The sequence below is a fragment of the Seriola aureovittata genome, chromosome 7 (genome assembly GCF_021018895.1).
Source record: "Seriola aureovittata isolate HTS-2021-v1 ecotype China chromosome 7, ASM2101889v1, whole genome shotgun sequence".
NCBI classification, from domain to species: Eukaryota; Metazoa; Chordata; class Actinopteri; order Carangiformes; family Carangidae; genus Seriola; species Seriola aureovittata.
The window spans coordinates 24,917,415-24,936,631 of NC_079370.1; the positions used below are offsets into that span (position 1 = coordinate 24,917,415).

General features: G+C 40.4%; 2 protein-coding genes across 2 annotated transcripts; one reads left to right on the forward strand and one right to left on the reverse strand.

Moving 5' to 3' along the window:
* Positions 1-278: 278 nt before the first annotated feature.
* fbxo43 (F-box protein 43) lies at positions 279-6,015 on the reverse strand. The gene is made up of 7 exons (XM_056381251.1): positions 5,893-6,015; positions 5,427-5,460; positions 3,989-4,861; positions 3,086-3,838; positions 2,653-2,755; positions 2,165-2,362; positions 279-887 (listed from the first exon to the last, which is right to left on the reverse strand). The coding sequence occupies exons 3-7, from the start codon at positions 4,798-4,800 to the stop codon at positions 639-641; spliced, it is 2,115 nt and encodes a 704-aa protein (XP_056237226.1). The 5' UTR covers positions 4,801-4,861; positions 5,427-5,460; positions 5,893-6,015; the 3' UTR covers positions 279-638.
* Positions 6,016-6,119: 104 nt separating this feature from the next.
* LOC130172029 (sperm-associated antigen 1-like) lies at positions 6,120-19,175 on the forward strand. Its single transcript, XM_056380431.1, has 19 exons — positions 6,120-6,156; positions 6,428-6,575; positions 6,814-6,973; positions 7,107-7,229; positions 7,316-7,383; positions 7,615-7,727; positions 7,835-7,940; positions 8,115-8,245; positions 8,407-8,513; positions 8,978-9,104; positions 9,777-10,232; positions 12,147-12,246; positions 12,802-12,954; positions 13,675-13,832; positions 14,389-14,530; positions 15,480-15,606; positions 15,780-15,938; positions 17,083-17,406; positions 17,606-19,175. The coding sequence occupies exons 2-19, from the start codon at positions 6,430-6,432 to the stop codon at positions 17,732-17,734; spliced, it is 2,829 nt and encodes a 942-aa protein (XP_056236406.1). The 5' UTR covers positions 6,120-6,156; positions 6,428-6,429; the 3' UTR covers positions 17,735-19,175.
* Positions 19,176-19,217: the final 42 nt, after the last annotated feature.

A 19,217-nucleotide genomic window follows, 5' to 3' on the forward strand; every position in this document is an offset into this window, starting at 1 on the left:
TTAACTAGAGTAGACCAGACAAACAAATACAGGTTTGTAGTTTTTGCAGTTTGAAACCTATTTTACCTTACCTTACTTATTCTAAATTAGTCCCAAACGTTACATTATCGTTACTATCTAGAGATTGCTTAAACTTAATAGAAAGTCATGAAAGAACTACATTGCTGTTGCAAATAGGACAAGGTATGAACATACCACTAGATGGTGCCAAATACTGAAAAATCAATTTGTACAGATTACAATGGAGACCATCACAAATGAGACACATGACAGATATGTAAAAAACATAAAAATCACCACATTTATTTAAAACTGATCTGAAAAACACATTGGTAAAAGTTGGAACTCTCAGAGGAATTCAAAAAAAACATTGTGTACACTTAAGTGTGCATGGAAAAGTACAACAGCAAAATTCCTTCCTTCAAATTCATAATTAAAAACACAGAAGAAAGAATTGCATTGAAAAAAAAGGGGAGGAGATACAGTAGATAGACATGCACAGAGACAAAATGATGAGTACAGACGCTGTTCTCATGTATCAGCTAGAAATAATCTTCCTTGTTGCCAAGCCTTGTTTTTCCAGAAATAATGCTAAGTTGACTTTGGCATCACAAGCAGGGAAACAGTTCACTTTGTTCTCATAGCCTCCTCACGTTCCGCTTGCTTTGAGCACTTCCTGGAAGAATTATGTCATTTTTGCGACGGCCTACAGATCGGCTGCCACATTCTCTAGAGCCATGAAAAGCACAGAAGCAGGATGTGCAAAACTGGAAACCACAATCAGCTCTGCTGCACACACCTTCCCCTTTCACCGAATGACACCTTGCAGGATGCTGACATCGAGGGCAAGGCTTGAGGCACTCATCATTGAAGAGCGTTTTGGCAATCTAAAAAGGAGAAAAAGTTGTATGAAATATCAGTGAAAAAGTCAGTGTTTTATTTGAACTTTCCTCACCTTCAATAAGGCAAAATAGAAACCCTATTCACCCTCCACTGAGCAGCAATTAGTACAACTTTGTAAACTATTATATATCCAAACAGTATTTGGACAGTTACACATGTTCTGTTCTTCAGGCTCTGTGCTTCAGCACACTGAATTCAAAATAAAATAACTGACACCTCACTATAGTGACAAGTGGCAGCTTTAACCTCCTAGGACCTGGCGTCCACATATGTGGACCTCACATTTTGGGTTCTCTAGACCACAATACTAACTTTTTCTCAACAAGGGCCTGGTGACCACATATGAGGATATTATACTGCCACTCAGTAATCGAAATTTAAAACTAATGTCCTCATATGTGGACATCATTTTTCTCAGGTCCCAATCAGCCTAAATAACAAAGAGAAATTAAAAATGCACGCCATGCAAGAGTTCGGGTCTTGGGAGGTTAAGTTGACAGTATTGAAAGAATTGAGTGTGAGATACAGCCCCTTTAACACAGTGCACAGATTGCAAGGCTTCAACAGGATTTGAATACTTGGCTACTAAATGTTCCTGCGTGTTGTATCAGTGTTTGTTTATGCATAAGAGCTCACACAGCTGGTTGAGAGTTGGCATTTAGATTGAGGGAGTAAAATGGTGACTCTGCAAGTGAAGACAATTTTAAAAACTGTCATTCAGAGATATTAAAGTTAGTTGGTTTTGCCAAAATAAACAGTTGGGTATGTTCTAAAAAAAGCAGGTGTGCACAGGAAAATTAGAAAATGGCAAACAACTCGGTAAATTGAGGAGCATAAATGTTGTGGATGTGCAGAAAATCGCTTGCATGGTAAAGAAAAATGTACGGCAAGACTGTACAGCAAATCTAGAATGCTCTCCAGGATGTAAGTGTACATGTTTCTTTGGCAACTGTGAAGAGATTTCATGACAGTAACTTCAGATGATTCACCAAAAGATGCTATCAAAAAACAGAAAAGCCAGGTTGCAGTTCTCTAAAACATACAGAAAGAAACTGGTAGAATTTGTGTGGAAATGAACAGCTCGTGACCCGAAGCATACCAACATCTGTGGTTCTGTTATGGCTGACACCATGTATCAATCATTTTATTTCAAATTGAATGTTTTGTAGCACAGAGCCTAAAGAACAAAACATGTGTAGCTGTCCAAATACTAGTCATTTAAATATTTTACAAAATTTGGAGTAATGGTTTTAAAACTCACTTCTAGAAATTTCTCCCGTTTGCTGCTGCTGCCACCTGAATGTGCAGCACTGTGCTGTAATTGGATTAAAGTGCTATTTGCTGACTGCGGGGTGCAGTAGCTAGAGGTCCTGGACTGGGCCTGAACCGTCTTGAGGGCCGACCTCTTGAGCAGAGTCAGTCTAGTCTCTGCGTCAGGGACATGGACAGCACCACCGAGCTATAAGACAACAGCAAAAAGTTGGAAGGTCATTTCAACCATTGGTCTCCATTACTTGACATCCACATCGTCAAACTGGATGACAGTGAAACAATAACTCTAATGTTACGTCACACTAATTCCAATCAGACAGAAAACTACTGCTGTACTGGTCTCCATGAGCTGGGACCACACACACAACAGTTAATGTGAGTACAGATGTTTTTACCTTCTGTCTATCACTGGTATAATGACAAGAGACTGGATTGTCATTGGTCAGCCAATAGTGGTTAATATAGCAAATCTCCTACCTCAAGAGTAGCCTTCAATTCACTCAGGTGGTTTCTTCTCCTAAAGTTAGCTTGCTTGTTGTGTTGGATAATTTCATTCCAGCTTTTGCACACACGACCACACCTGTCAAACAAACAAATGCAGGAATGAGACCAATACTTTTCAGCCCATACTTATGACTTATTTTCATACATATATAATTTGGACTATAGTAATGTCCTGTACTTTGGTCTAAGATAAGCATCCATCATATGTTGTATAAATTCCAGGATTCTGTAGAACAACTTATGTCACCAATTATCATTGTTGGTTTAATCGATGTCAAACTGGGAAATTAAGAAGTAAGGAGTGTGCTGAATTATACAGTAGATGCAACAAAAATATTGAATATAAAAATTCTGCTTTGTATGGCTGTGATGAGAGCCAAGTTTGTTGACAACATGAACTCCTCACCTGTAGATACCCTCAGAGGTCAGGTGGCTGAGTATGACAGCCAGGATGTGTCTGAGGCTCCTCTTCTTCAGCTCTGTGAGTATGTCCATTTTCCCCAGGCCCATCTTCCTGCCAATCAGTCCTGCCAATGGCATGGTGGTCCTGAACGTCACCGGGGTCTCAGCCAGTTCTGCTGTGGACTTCAACTGCTCCTTCAGGCTAGGACTTTGGCCAGCAAACACAGAGGCTTTCTGCTGGCACATAGCATGAACCAGCTGCAAAGCTGGAGTCAGAGAGAGATTGACTGGGGTTGTCCTGAGAGGCGTTACATCTGGATTAGCAGGAGCTGTGCTATATGGCGTCATGTTTTCTGGCTTGGCCATGGTGGCTCTTAGTGGGGTGGTATAGTCTTGTTTGGCATAGGCCGAACCATCAGAGGTCATGCTATTACCACATTTACTAGAGAGACCACTGCGAGGGGTGGCACCATCAGTAAAAACATCATCTTTAGATTGGCTGTGGCACTGATAAAGATGTTGATCCTTTCTGTCTGTTGGGTCTTCCTCAGACTGAGAGCCCCCTTCTTTAAGTGTAGAAAGCCTGTGCTGACGCTGCAAACGGGAGCGCCGCTTTGCCTCTACCAGATTAGGGGTTTCACAGTTTCTTCTGGAGGCAAAGAGCAGCAGCTCCTGGAATGAGCCATCATGGTCCACTGAGGAGTCTTCGGATTTCTCGACAGTCAGGGAACTGAAACCACTGTCTTCACACACGGACCTGTTGCAAGGTTAGTAGTGAGTTAATAGAGGCATGTTTTCTGATTAATGTAAATAACATTTTATTCCTTACTTCTTGAAGAATTCAGTTTGGAAACAAAATTTTGAATGTTAAATGTAAAAAAACAAACAAACAAAAAAAAACACATACCTGATGCACTTGGGTGTATGTGTGGATGATGGTGTACACAACATGCTTAGGCTGTCATTTAGGCCATTTGTCATACCACTGACAGGTGATAGAGAGTTTTCCTTCCATGTGACAGGCAGGAATTTTCTAGAGCGCGGAGTCTGAATATTAATTTGATCAGAGGCAGATATGCTCCCACTGAAATCTGCATCTGAAAGTGAAACGCTTCTCTCAAAATTAGAGGGGAGACCAGAGTGAAGTTTACCATCCTCAAGAGTGGAGGTCCTCACCTGTGAGAAAAGGAGCCGACTCTTCCTACCAGATAATGGCAAGTACTGCTCCAGTTTTAAAGTGCTTGATGCTAAAGCCCCCATCACAGTGTCTAGAGAGTCAAACGATGCACTGAACCAGTGTTCAGAACTCGCACTAATGGAGGATTCAGTCCTTCTAGTGCATGGTGATCTTGTGTTGTCAGTTTTGACATCTGTGGTGTGTTTGCACATTAAAAGTCTGTGTCGCAGTGAGGCATCTCTTTTATATACTTTAGGAGTTTCACACCAGCTAACTGATGATGGCTGCTGCACACCCCTGGATTCTTTGTCCAAAAATCTGACCGATTCTCTGGTCCTTCTTTTAGGTGTGACAGAAAGTCTGAGGTTCTCTTTAGGCGTTTCATTGAATTCTACAGGAGACAAAGACCTGGAGGAGTCAACTCCACTGATGCTCAGTGGACTGTGGAATAAACCTGAGTATCCACTGTCACAGCAGTCCTCATAACAATTCTGCCCTTTGCAGCTCTCATGGTAGACATTGGATTCAGGAGTGTACTGCATTTTCCTCGTCCTGTGTGCAAGCTTTGCCCCAAACACAGATTTCACCAAGAGCTGAGATGACCTGCAGAATACAAATAGTAGTAAATAATACTACTCCAGGATAACTGACAAACATGACATTAAAGGACACAGGACAACATCGACAGTGCCTGACAGGAAATAAGAGATTATGACTTGAAATACAAGGTGTATACATGACAAAACAAAGCTAAGTGTTATTTCTAATTAGGTGCTGTTATTTTGGACTCACTTTGATACAGGAGATGAGCCCAGTAATAAAACATGTTGAATTACTCGGTCAGTCGTTATCGGCTTACATATGTAACAGCTTGTGTAACACAAATTCAGCTGGTTCAACACCAAACATCAGCTGCTGTGTCGTCAGCGTTGCTATGAGAGCGCGTGCTGTCGATTTAAATTGTAGCTGTGTGCTCTTCGTGATGCCGCTATTAAGTTAACTATAGCCGCCAAGACGAACAGCCTACCTGGACTAAGCTAGCAGTAGACCCCCGGGGATTCATATGAGGACCAACAGCATCTCATTCCCAGTTACATTGACCTAACACCAGTTAACGTATGAAAAATAGCGTGTCTGTGTGCCTTGAGGACAAAAATAATAACATTACCGTGCACAAAGGAAGCAATGGTGTTCAACTGCATCTGAAAATGGATGTAAAGTAGAACTTGTTACCGTTAACTGCTTTCAAGCCTAAGCTTAAAGCTGTAAGAATCCCCCAGGTCCCACTGTTACAGCAATTAGCATGAAGTGAAAACACCTGTGTATCTACCTAAAATTCTGACTGCATATTGGTGCATTGTCTATGTTAAGTTGTCTGTATAATGTCACACACACTATCAAAGAGTCATTATGTTCATTCTTGGAGGATTCATTTTTCATTAAATCATTTTACACCAAGTAAAAGTATGGACTACATACAACATAGTATGATGTAACTACGTAAGTTTCCTGAAGCCACTACGTAGTAACTTACAGGATGTATCGTTAGCTGTGTTGTAAATTGCAGAAGAAAATACAATATATTTAGCTTTAAAACACATATTTATAAAATTCATATATAGATAGATACTTACTTCTAGACAAAATTGGGCTAATACAACCACAATATTGTTTCCTCAGGCTCAATTCTAGGCCTCAGCTCGCAACCTTTGTCGTTATTTCTGTTTCCTATATGTTAGTCTACAGGCACCGACCAGACACGTTTTCAAATTTGGAGCCTACTGTTTGAGCATGTCACGTGCTTCCGCTTTGGCGTCAAGCAGGTCTTACGCTGCGTGGTCACCATAGTAACAGAATTAAACGCTTTGCAGATGAGAGTTTCGCCAAACAAACAGCAGGTAAAGTTATTTCTTTTAACTTTAGTAGCATATGTTAAGATTTTATTTGCAACTTAATGTGACATTAACAGTTCATCAGCAAAGAGGAGCACAAATACGAACATATAACTCACATTCTATAGAGATAACGCTGTCTGAATTAGCAATAACAGTGGGTTAGCTAACTTTTGTGAGCTACCAGAAGTTATATATCATTCGGAGGTAGCAAGTGTGTTATTAACAGAGCAACATTGCTTGACATGGTAAGTGAGTAAACTGAAATTCTTCACAGGCATGAGTGCAGATGCAGTTTTCTCTCTTCAAAACCAGTCCAGCGCCGTTGACTATACTGGGAAGGTCCCTGTGGAGCACCTGGACTATGATTACATAGAAAAATGTAAAGATGTGAAATACCTGGAGAAGATCTTGAAAGTACTGAGGTAACAGCCAAAAAACTGAGCTTAAGGTGTGAAGAGCCAGACCCTTCTTTGCATGTTGATCAAATGTTCTATTTCTTTAGTGTTGGTGAGCTTTACAAATAATTGTCACAATATATACAAACTATAACCAATTTCAAAAGCTTATTAGGGTACATCATAACTCAGTACAGTTTGATCAGTTTGTCATTATTGATAGAAATATGGGCTATCCGAAAACATTGTTTTACTTTGTGTAAAGGTCTGGTGACGAGGGCATTTATCCTCATCTGATCAAGTTCTGTGAGAGTCACTTGCACAAACTGCACCCTCGGAGCCCAGCCCTAAGGAAGGAAAACCTTGTTGCAACAGCAGCCAGCCTTTCTAAAGATGAGTGGAGCCAAATTGTTGATGAGTTGAAGGTGTGCTACACATTTTGTTGTATTTTTTTTTTTTTTTATAAATCCTGCTTACTTTTTGCTCTGGTGTTATATGTCTGTTTCTTGGGAAAATTAGTCGCAAGCATTTTGATATTAAATATTTAGTTTTTTACAGACATGGCAAGAAGAAACCAAAAAAACTGAAACTTCACTGAAGCAGCAGTCAATGTTCGATGATCTGGTGAAGGAAAATATGCCACCTATAAGAGGTTCCAATTGCTCCATTCCACTTAGTCAGGTAAAAGTTGTCTCCATTGATGTACCTAACCATGTACTTGTATGTATACAAGAAAAATAGTCAAATTAAATGTTATATCATCACAGACTTCACCGAAAGAGAAGAGGAATTCTTCAAAATGCGCTCTCCCACGTGATTATCGAGAATGGGACAAGTGAGTCATTTTGTCTCTACATTTGTCTAGTATATTCAGAAGAAAGAGCACATTGTTACAGCAGCTGCAGGCACTGTACATTCCCAAGAGGTTCCCAAGAGTTTTACTTTGGAAAAAGGCCTTATCTAAGCTTCTTTAATTGAAATGATCCACAGTTAAAATATTGAAGCTGTTCTTTATAATCATTTTGCAGAATATCCCTTACCCAAATGTATTTCATTCTATTTTCAGGTTTGATGTTGAAAGAGAATGTGAAATGATTGATGGGAGTGTAGTCAAAAATGATCCACCAGCCATTAGAATCACAGGACATTCTAAAATCAGGACAAAAGTGGACACCTCATGTAATGTATTGTGTATAAAATCTCATATTTTGTGGTCATTGCAAAGCATTGTGTATACTTCAGTTGTGTGGCTGTGTGAAATTTGTGGTGTCTTACAATACATCCAGTGCTGACACAACAGGAGAAGGTCTTCCTGGCAAATCGTGAAAAGGAGAAAGGCAATGAAGCTTTCAGATCAAACGATTATGAGGAGGCAGTTGCATATTATTCCAGGTCAGATTCTAAAAACTATTCATTTATCATAGAAAGCATTTTACATCTCTTAAGGGGAATATATCATTTTCCCTGACATTTAATTAGATCGCAATCCTTCATTCCCATTTACTATACCTAAGTGCTTGTCCATTGTAAAGAAAGGTCTGTTTTATTTTTGGCCTTCCATTATAGGAGTCTTTCCATTATACCAACTGTGGCTGCATACAACAACAGAGCCCAGGCAGAGATCAATCTCAAGCACTGGCACAATGCCATGACGGACTGCCAGAGTGTACTCAAACTGGAACCAGGCAATATGAAAGGTGCTTTTCTTTTTAACATAACTTTAATTACAATAATACAGTGCTCGCAAACAGAAATATTGCTGTAATCTTGTAATTCTTTTGATGTTTCACATGCTACTTTAAACACTGTAGCCTACAATAACAAAAATGCATGAATATGATGTATCTTTTATCATCAGCCCTGCTACGTCGTGCCGCTTTACGCAAGCACATGGGCCAATTCCAACTGGCTGTTGAAGACCTGAGGATGGTACTTATGAAAGAGCCACACAATGCTGCAGCCACAGTAGGTGATAGAAGTAGTGAGGCATGTTGATTAATTGCCAGTAGCCCTTTGCCCACTAGGTGTCACTGTATTGGTGTGAGATCAGGGCATTAGAAAACATATTGCAGCTGCTTCAAGGTATAGATAAAATCATATGTTGTCTATCATTATTGCAAAGAGAAAATAATTTTTCAAAAGTCCCGATTTAGAGGGGGTCAGAGCCCAGAATGTGTTTTATTTAATCATCATCTTTAGGACATTGATTATATGTCCATAATTATGTATCAGGCATTTTAATGTGAGTGAACGAGGAAAAGATGTTCCTTTTACATTGGCACACAAGCCATTCACCATAGTTAAGCACTACAGTATATTGATGACTGTGGTATAAATATGTGTGTTACCTTTGCTGACTTACTTAACAGAACCTGGTTGGTTTCCTACTGTTGACAAATTCTAATATGTGTATATTATTTGTGGTTTAGCAACTTCTGACTGAAACTGAGAAGCTCGTGGGAAGTCAGCAAGAGCAGAAAAGCAAAGGCAAAAAAATACTCATCCAAGAAGTTCAAGAAGAAGATGACAACAATAATGATGAGACAAAAGCAGAAGGTAACACCTTCATAATCAATATTTATGTCCTTACATACACACAGACACTATAAACCAACCAATGACCACCAAAATTTACTTCTACCTAATTTATTAATTTAAATTAGGGTAATGTTCCCTATCCTATATTCAACACAACATGCACAGTTGATTTGATTCTCTTTTCAATGATGGTCTGTTGTGAAGAAATCAGCATTTTTGCAGTTGTGAAGATGGAAACATGATTGCTGTATCAAGGTAGTATCAACGCCGTATACACAAGTTACCTCCTGTATCAAATTTAAAAAAAGAAATAACCTAATAAAGTAAATCAGCAGCCCTGTTGTGGGGAAAATTATTAAATCTGCTTAGTTATACAGTAGAGTCTGATCTATATATAGCATGTCATTTTCAACTCAACCCATTCTGTCTGCTGTGCTATAGATAGAGGAAACTCCCCTTGTCCCTCTGAGTAACAGACATACTATGTATACATGTTATCCACCCTGCCCCCACCCATCACTTTCGTAATTCACTGTTGAGAGTCACCGCTTCCTGGAACTCCCTTTTTGAAGTGGCTCTGTGTCTTTTGTGTCCAACCCTCCCCCACTGTGATGTAACTGCTGACTCCTTCCGGTGGGTGTGCCCGCCCCCCCTTCTCTCTGTCTCTCCCTCCCCTCTTGTCCCTTCCAGCTTTCCTGGTTGAACCCAGCCAGCCTGTGGGAGGGGAGGAGAACTCAGCTGCTCCTGCGGAAAGGGGAGACATGGGTAACGCTCAAAAAAAGCCCCACGGCAGAGGGGACGGGGGTCCACACAGTGAGTCCAACAGTTCTCACGCAGGACACTGGAGGAGCAAAGGAGGCAGCTCAGACAAATACAAAGTCACGCAGGAGTCTAAGGAAAAGGTAGCCAATGGAACAAGCAAGAGAGGCTCGACAGCTTCAGTCCAGGCTGATCAGAGCAGCAGCGGTAAGGGAACGCCGGTTGGAGGAACTGCAGGGGAAACTATCAACCTTGATGCTCCATGTGGAGCCCTGCCCCCACCTCTGGCCCGCCTAAAAAATGAAGGAAACCTGCTGTTTAAAAATGGACAGTTTGCCGATGCACTGGAGAAATACTCACTAGCTATTCAAGGCTACACTGATTCAGGTACGGTTGAGGAGTTCTTGATGCTGTTCTTGTTATTAGAGTCTGAGGTGGCTGTTAGTTCAGTCATATACTGTACAAGAATTTGGTTGACTTATGTCACTGGAGAAAAGTTAAGTATGTGGCTCCATGTCAACAAACACATAAGGTTCATATTGGCATCAGTGTGTTATAAACATGCTGTAACAAGAAACAAATGGTCCATAGTTTAACTGAATGATGTTTCATCACCAGTCTCACCCATATTTGAATAGATATTTCTTTAGTCATCAATGCTCTTCAAACTGTTTTCTGTCACTGGCCAATGCAATTGTAAATCAGAGGTCATGACCTTGCTGTTATAGTGCTAGTGCTTTATATTTTTTGTTTCTTTAGTCACACAGCAGGATATTACAATTGTAAGAAAGAAAAAAGACATCAAAACAATCTTTGCTGTGAATACCTAAACAACAGAAACGATATCTTCCATCAGCATTAGTCCACATAAATTCTTGAAATGATTACAAAGATTTCAAAAAGAGCTATACAAGAGTTAAATGTTGGGCCGTTTTTTACTGTATTTAGTGTCTCTATCCCTACAGCGATGCATCACAGTGTGGCTGTTGTGGTGTATTTGGACAGTGTTTCTGTGTTAGCCTCAGCATGGCGCTAAGCCTCTCAGCTCAGGTCTGTCCAGGTCACATGATCACTAACCACTCACTGTGAAATTGAATCTGTGAGACCACAGCTATAATTCTCACCAAGGGTTAGAGACTGAGTGATTGATTGAGGGAGAGAAACTGCTGCTTGTCAGGTCTCATCCAACATCAAATATACTTTATCTGTCTCTCTGTGGATGGCCATAATATACTCAGTACCCAGTCTGCTAGTGGATGTGAAAGTGATGGGACATAGACATCATCCATGGTCCATCCGACTGATGTACTGAAGGGTATATGTCATGCAGATTAAAGCTCAGGACAGAGATGAAAACACTCTTGTTAACCCTATTAAACCACTTAAACATGCAACATGACTGGTCTGTCAAAAAGGGATATTTCAATAAAGAAACATGTAATATTGACATGCAAACTGTCTTGTTCAGTTTCAAAGTCATGTATGGAATGCATGTGGATGCCCTAGTTTATACCTCTAACATACTGGACATGATCTACTGTCACAGTGTGAGCAGTTGCTGAGACAACATCACTGCCACACTGTGTCATCATCCATAATCTGATTTCATCTCATGAGGTGGCATGCTAAGCTGACTGTATTTAGTCTGGCAGAAAAATGTTTCTCTGTCTAATGTACAGTATAGGCTTATCTGATTCCCCTGTGTCAGTGGTGAAGAGAATGAAAATGGAATGAAATTCCTGTTAGGCAAGTGGAAAGAAAAGCAAATACATGTGCAGTCTGTGTGAGCAAGTTGTTGAAGCACATGAATACATAGAACTGCTTTATCGTAAATGTTTGAATACAGCTTTTAAATAATGTAGCGTTCAACTGTCTGATGTGCAAGAGGAAGTTTTGGGGTGTTATTGTGCCATTAAATGGTTTTGAAAGTCACACACGCCGATGCAAACAAAAAAAGGTCTTTATTTCGTCATTACGGGACGGCACTGCAACACACACATATACACCACCAAAGGTAGACTGCAGTGAAATATTCGCAGTATAAGAGTCACCAAACTTCCAATTTAAATCCATATCCTTTTATTATATTAAGCAGTGCCATGTTTATACAGTTCCTCAGTGTCAGATCAGGATAATGATTAATAATAGATACAGGCATTTTATAGCCAAGTGATTCCTTAATGCCTATTTGGATTTATGCTACTTTTACAGATAGTTCCAGAGAGATTTATAAACTATGAAATGATATGATAGATTCTTAATATGATATATTTACATTTGTGATATTTGTCTCTTGTGCAGGTATTGATAGTCCAGAGGATCTATGTATTCTGTATTCTAACAGAGCAGCTTGCTACTTGAAAGATGGCAACAGTCAAGACTGCATACAGGACTGCACAAGGTGAGACCATTTATATTCTGACTTTGTCTCACTGCATACAACAAAGATGAACGAGATATAATGTTTGCTGTGGGTGTCAACCCAAATTTCACAATTTACACTGGGTCTTACCATGACAATCTAACAGCCTTATTATTTAGTGTTCACTAGCTGATCACTATCCTTGTATGAGGGGATTTGCACTGAGGTGTGTTGTAAGGGATTTCAATTAATCTCTTTAGAAGTGGTTTTATAAACAGAAAATATAGCGACTTGAGGGATCCTCCCACTTCAAATCCTTTAAATACTTGGTGTGTTTGCTTCAGATTCAGTTTCTAAGGCAAACAGAAACATTCGGCTGTGTATCAGTTTACTTACACGTACACAACAGTTCATTTGTACACCAATACTTCCTATATACTCAAACAGAAACAAAAGACCAGACCCACTATAATATCTGTCATATATAGTGATTCCACATGTAGTGACAGTACTATCAGACATTAGCATCAATAGCAGAGGTAGAAGACTTGATCCTTTGCTCCTGTCTCATCCCATCTATTTATACCAACCTAGAGCTCTGGAGCTGCAGCCATTCTCCCTAAAGCCCCTCCTGCGCCGGGCCATGGCTTATGAGTCCCTGGAGCGCTACCGAAAGGCCTACGTGGATTACAAGACAGTCCTGCAGATAGATATCAGTGTGCAGGCAGCACATGACAGCGTCAACAGGTATTAGCCCTCATCTCTCAACTGAGCTGAGACGTTGCAGAGGGCAGGTAGATGTGAGCACTGAAACACAGACGTGACTGAATGAGTTTTAACATTCATATTCACATTTTAGTGGTCTGATTGGCAACACAAAGCCAGCATTTGTCTGAATATTACAGTGGAATGTCAGCTATTCCAATGATTGTGACTACCCTTTTACTTGTACTGAGAAAGAGATCTATGACGAAAGTGTCTTTGCTGTCCGTTATAATTGGCTGATAATGAAATAAAACAATGAGTTTATTGCTCTATCTGCTTTATATAATATTTTTTCCCATATTTGAACCTTTTTCTATTTTTAAATTCAGATTAACATAATCCGAATACTAAATTAAAACAAATCAAATGAACAGACACACACACACACACTCTAATTAGTGGCGAACAGATTTAGCTGGTGTTCAAAAGCAGTTCCAGCTAGAGGCTAATTATGGCTCTCAGACTGCATGTTCTCACTTTGTTACGCAGTAGAGAAACTCACCTGGCTGCTTTGTGTTCAGGAGTACCAGAGGCCCATAGCTTTAATACAGATCCATATACTATATTTGCAAAACTGAAAAATGTTGGTGTCAGTTCCATATACCTGCTTATTTTCTGTTAGCCTTTTTAATATCTTGTCCCGTGTATAGTATATACCACTGTGTAACAACCATGTATCAACTGATCTGTGACTTCCTCCAGGATCACCAAGGTACTGATTGAGCAGGACGGTGCAGAGTGGAGAGAGAAACTTCCGGAGATTCCCCTGGTGCCTCTGTCAGCACAGCAGCACCGCAGAGAGGAGCCGCCTAGTACAGAGGTTCTCCAGGCCCGAGCAGAGAAGGCAGCCAGGGATGCAGGTTTGTGTTGAAAAATAATAAAACCACAGAAATACAGTATTACACTTACTGGTTAAATTCGAATTGGCCACTAAAACCCTCTTTTCCTTTTTCTCTGTCAGGAGGAATTGAAGGGAGATGTTTGAGGCCTAGTTTTTATATAAGTGGACGTGTTACTTCTTTTCACTGACCAAGCAGTTTTACAGTTCCCAAGGTTATGCTACAGCTATTATTTTTATACTCTAATGAAAGAATAGACCTGCTGGCACAGTTTTCTCCCAGAAAACACTCTGCAGCAGATTGATTAGCCCTTAGTCCACACTGTGACTGATTGCTGACTAAACTCTCATTCCTTGTGTCCAGCTAGCACAGCATTAATTTCAAGGGTTTGCATCGTCAAGCTGTATAGCACAGGAGACTGGCGTACTTCCTTATGTTAGGTTTTCTAAGAAATAAAAGGGAGATCTGTTCAAATGTATTGAAGTGAAAATGTGGATTCGTGGCTTCGACAAAGAGTTGAACTGGTCTTTATGCAAACAGGCCACATCAGTAATCAGCATTTTCCTTTGTCTTTCAGAAAGAAAAGCAGAAATTCGTTTTACAGCTTTGAAGCAAGAGGGGAATGACTTTGTGAAGAAGGGCCAATACCAGGATGCACTGGGAAAGTACACTGAATGCCTTAAGATAAAGCCAGAAGAGTGTGCTATCTACACTAACAGGTTAGAGGTGTTGGTCTCACAGACACTGTGGCCTCTTTCACTTTCTGTTCCTCACTGTGATGCTCTATACTTCTCATGCTTTGTTTCTTTGACATGCAGGAATGTCAGAAAACTTCCAGAACATCCAGTTACTGGTTTGGATAAATTAAAACAGACTGATTGATTACTTATCCCCAGCTATCACCTGTCAGTGCATTTAGCTCTGTAGCTAATACCAACCAGTCTGTCCGTCACTGGTAGTAAATTAGCATCTATTGTTGGTAAGAACAGAGTGGCCATGGTTCAGGAAACAGCTGCCTGGTTCAGCTCTTTGTTTATCACAACACCACACCACCACCACAGCCACTATCATATTATCTTATGCTGAAAGAGAAATACAGCAAGCATAGTGCTTGCAGGAGGCAGGTCTGACTACATTCTCTGTCTCCCACCACTCCACACTCCATCCTTCTTTTTCACAATAGTCAGTAGATTGTTGATCATGTCACAGAGGAAACTGTGATGCTGATGAAACATTTCCTATTGTATGTTCATGTTTGCTTGTGTATATTGAGCTCTACTGTAAAAATAGCTTGTATGCAAGGTTGCACAAGACCAAACACCCGTATGCTACTGCTGAGACCCATTAGACTAAAATTTTGACAACACATTCATGAAGAAATCAAGAAAAAAGCTATTAGAGCTAATCTCAGACATGTTCATTTTGTCCCTTGTCTCATGTACTTCATATGAAAATGATTTTCATGTCTTTAGCCTTTATTATCAAGGTTGATTCACAGTTGATGAGTCACAAACTCATGGTACCTTTTAGTCATCCATCAAGTAAGACCAGTTGCTAATGACAAAAATAAAAATAACAAGTGACGTTGTGTGTGTGTGTGTGTGTGTGTGTGTGTGTGTGTGTGTGTGTGTGTGTGTGTGTGTGTGTGTGTGTGTTTCTTGTTTGCAGAGCCCTGTGCTACTTGAAGCAGGAGAGGTTTACTGAGGCCAAACAGGACTGTGATGCAGCACTGAAACTGGAGCCAACCAATAAGAAAGCCTTCTACAGACGAGCCCTGGCCAATAAAGGCCTTAAGGTGAACAGAGCTGGCTATTAATGACTAATGCCAGAAGGGAATATGTTCATTTAAAGGAGTGAAACCTATAAATTCACCCCAATTTGTCAAACATGCTAAACTATATAAACTCTGTGTAAAATGTCACATATTGGTTTATAGGTAAGGGAGTATTTTGTCTCTCCTTCCAACAGGACTACCTGGCCTGCAGCTCTGACCTGCAGGAGGTGCTGCATCAAGATCCCAACGTGCAGGAGGCTGAGAAGGAGCTGGAGGAAGTCACAGTTCTGCTCAGACAGAGTCTGGCCAACACCTCACCAGCCAAGTCCCGGAGGACTGTCCCCATCACAGAGGTAGAGACACATGCTTTTTTTGGATGTATATTTTAACTAGGGTTGGAGTGAGCACCTGTGCAGTGCAAAGAACAAATTGTCTTTTTCCTCTGTGTTTTGTTTACATGTGTTTGGGAGGAGGAGCAGCATGGTGGTGCAGTGGTTGGCACTGTTGCTTCAGAAGGTTTTGGTTTTGAACTTGCCAGTTAACTTGGATTAACTGGCCGTACGTGTGAATGTGAGCGTGACTGCGATAAACTGGTGACTTGTCTAGGTCGTACCCCGCCTCTCACCCAGTGTCAGCTGGATTGGCTCATCAGTCCCCAAAAGGATAACTGATGGATGGATGTATGGATGGATGGATGTTTGGGCAGAAGATGATACTGTATGTTCATGGAGCCTGGGCTGTGTGGTGATTATGGTTTAGTGGTCATAGTGGGAACTGCAGGACACATTCTTCCACTGCAAAAACAGCTATAACTAAGAAGGTTTCAAAATGCAGTGTACTATTTGAGTTGTCACTCTTTCAACCATTAATACCTATATATTAACACTGAATCTGCAACTACTAACAACAACCTATTGTAAATTAACACCTGACATTGCAGCTTTTAGCCACTTAGAGATCATTGTTCTGACTTACACGTAGATAGTATAATTGAATCTCCCCACTGTCATCAATGCCCACATTTGTAGGCAGCAATTTTAAGCCCAGATAAACCAATTTGTTCACTACCTGCTCAGCACCAAAGAGCAAAGAAAAGGAGTGACACGTGAAGAAAATCAAACATCTAGCAAGATGAAGCACAAACTATTTTCCTGTTTACTATCACTCTTGTCAGTTTGGGATTTACAATCTTCAGGTGGATGTATGATTGTGATTGACAAATTATTTATACAAAAGGAAGTGAATTCTACGAGTTCCTAAAGATTGTGAATAATTGCCAGAGAGTTGCCAGACATGCATTACTTTTTGAATGGGATCTTGGCGTAATCATACCTGTATGCTTTCTTTTCGTCTCTCTCGGTGTCTTCATATTCATGCAATATGCACAGAAAGGAGCTACTGCCTTCTTTCGTCAATGTTTAAAGGTTCTACCAAAAACCCCTTCGTCGTGTCTTTCCTCTGTAAATCATTCTCATCACCTTTGCTGATCTTCTTAAGGTTGAAGGTGATGAGGAAACCACAGCTGTTCCTAACTCAGAGGGCAGCTGCAGAGGAGACGACATCACCATCAACCTCTATCCGACCAACGTCTACGAGTTCGGCCAGGCTCTGAATGCGGCCCGCTGTAGTGGAAACACGGTGGCCTGCGCTGACCTGCTGGCCTCCACATCCTCAGAGATGCTTCCACAGTACCTGAGCAGCCAGCTGGATGGACACACCATCAGCTTCATCATGCAGGTGCTGGACTCCCACCTCCTGGAGAAAGACCCCAACCTAGTCTACCAACACCTCAACCATTTGCACACCGCTGACAGGTTCTCGGTAAGATAAGGTTTACTTCCCATTCAAACAAGGTTTTGTGAAAGAAAAACAAATGATGTGAAAAGATGAGTTTTAGTTTATTTTTACGTCACTCCATGGACCTCCCATAAATTGATCAAATTCTTTCATAAGTAATCTGTCCACTTTGTTTGCAGCAGCTGACGTTTTGGTGATAAATGATAATGTGCTTTTTCTGCAGACTGTACTCATGCTGCTGGAGAAGGATGAGCGTCGCCACATGACTCATCTGTTTGAGCATCTGTCAGCCACGGAGAGCACAGAGTTCACTAAGAATGATGTTCAGAACCTAGCCAACAAATACATCTGACCCTCCTGCCCCTGCTCCCTGTTGCATGAGCTGCTGTACCACTACAACTCTTGGATCTATGCAAAACACTGCACAAGAACTGAGTAAACAAAGGCAGGAAGCTGTAGAATGTGGCCCAGGGCAAAACAATGGAACCGAGTCACATTCACTCTACTGATCTGTACTGTAAATAATCACCGTATGTTTGAATGACAGGATAAGGAATTTTTCTCTGGAATATTTTGCTATGCAGATTTACTTTTGTACCACCACTAACTACTTGCATTGTACAACAGGCAGACATTGGGATACTGTGGACCTTTAACTTAAGTGTGTTGATTAATAGGGTCCAATGTACAAAGTTATGTAAGGCTACAGGCAAGTGTTTCCCTCTACAAGCTGTAGCATTTGCTCAGGACAAGACCATGTTCACAAAATTGTGCTCAGTTGATCTGGTCAGTCTTTTGATATCAGAAATAAATGAGCAGACACTAGCTAAGATCAGAAATGATATTTATTCAGTGCATCCTGAATATTACCTAGCAGAGGAACAAGTGAGGTCATTTGGTCCTGAGATAATTAAGACGTCCCTTGCAGTGGAACAAAACCATAAGATAAAGTAACTTTAACTATTTTATTATGACCATATGAACTGTATTATCTCTGAGGACGAAATAGGCCTTCATGACATCTTGTTGCTGTTCTGTGCAGTACGGTAACAGTATCTGTTGGACTGGTATTTACTGACGATGCTGTACGAGAAAATACAGTTTGTAACCTTACATGACTGAGATGCTCTCTCTTGTTCATTCAGCTATGCAGTTAGCATATCTGGGTTCTAATGTAAAATCACATTTGAAAGGCTGGTGTTTGTCTTCTGAAAAAGTCATTCACCCTTTTTGTTTACCAAATTAGCCTGCCAGGCAACACACATCTGCACATTCATCTTCACAGCAGTTCAGCCATGCAGGAGTGTACACACTGGAGAGAAGCAGCATCTTAATGAGATGTGTGCCTTGACTATGGGCTGCTTACATTTTGGTGAGTGTACAGATTACATTCCTAAAGAGAGAGTATATTTATGTCATTCAGTAGCTTTAATCAAATTGTTAAATGGCTTGGATTTACATCATAAATTATACATATATTCACTTAGCTACATGCACGTCATTGTTTTAAATGTGTCATTTATTTGTTAATATAAATACATTCTATCCATGTATTTACCTATTGAATAATCCAGTCATTGAAGACTGCCTGAATCCAAACCAATTTTTGTTTTCAAATGTTTTCTCTGCTCTACATGAATGTACCAAATTTAGTTCAGGGTGACAAGTTGGCGGGCAAGGGACGATAATTACACCTTCTAGATTCTCCTCATTGTGGTTTGAAATTATATTTCAGTAGATATGTAAACTGTGTACAATACTAATAGGGCTATTCAATAAACTGGAAATAAGTATAGAGGGTTTCTTCTTTATGCTATGGTGAGTTCAGTGTTATA

Excerpts from the sequence above, each read along its gene's own strand:
- fbxo43 (XM_056381251.1), bottom strand. The coding sequence starts at position 4,800 with ATGCAGTACACTCCTGAATCCAATGTCTACCATGAGAGCTGCAAAGGG. Across the intron at positions 3,839-3,988 it reads CATACACCCAAGTGCATCAG|GTCCGTGTGTGAAGACAGTG; the intron begins GTATGTGTTTTT and ends ACCTTGCAACAG. Across the intron at positions 2,756-3,085 it reads ACCTCTGAGGGTATCTACAG|GTGTGGTCGTGTGTGCAAAA; the intron begins GTGAGGAGTTCA and ends TTTGTTTGACAG.
- LOC130172029 (XM_056380431.1), top strand. The coding sequence starts at position 6,430 with ATGAGTGCAGATGCAGTTTTCTCTCTTCAAAACCAGTCCAGCGCCGTT. Across the intron at positions 6,576-6,813 it reads AAGATCTTGAAAGTACTGAG|GTCTGGTGACGAGGGCATTT; the intron begins GTAACAGCCAAA and ends CTTTGTGTAAAG. Across the intron at positions 17,407-17,605 it reads ACACCGCTGACAGGTTCTCG|ACTGTACTCATGCTGCTGGA; the intron begins GTAAGATAAGGT and ends CTTTTTCTGCAG.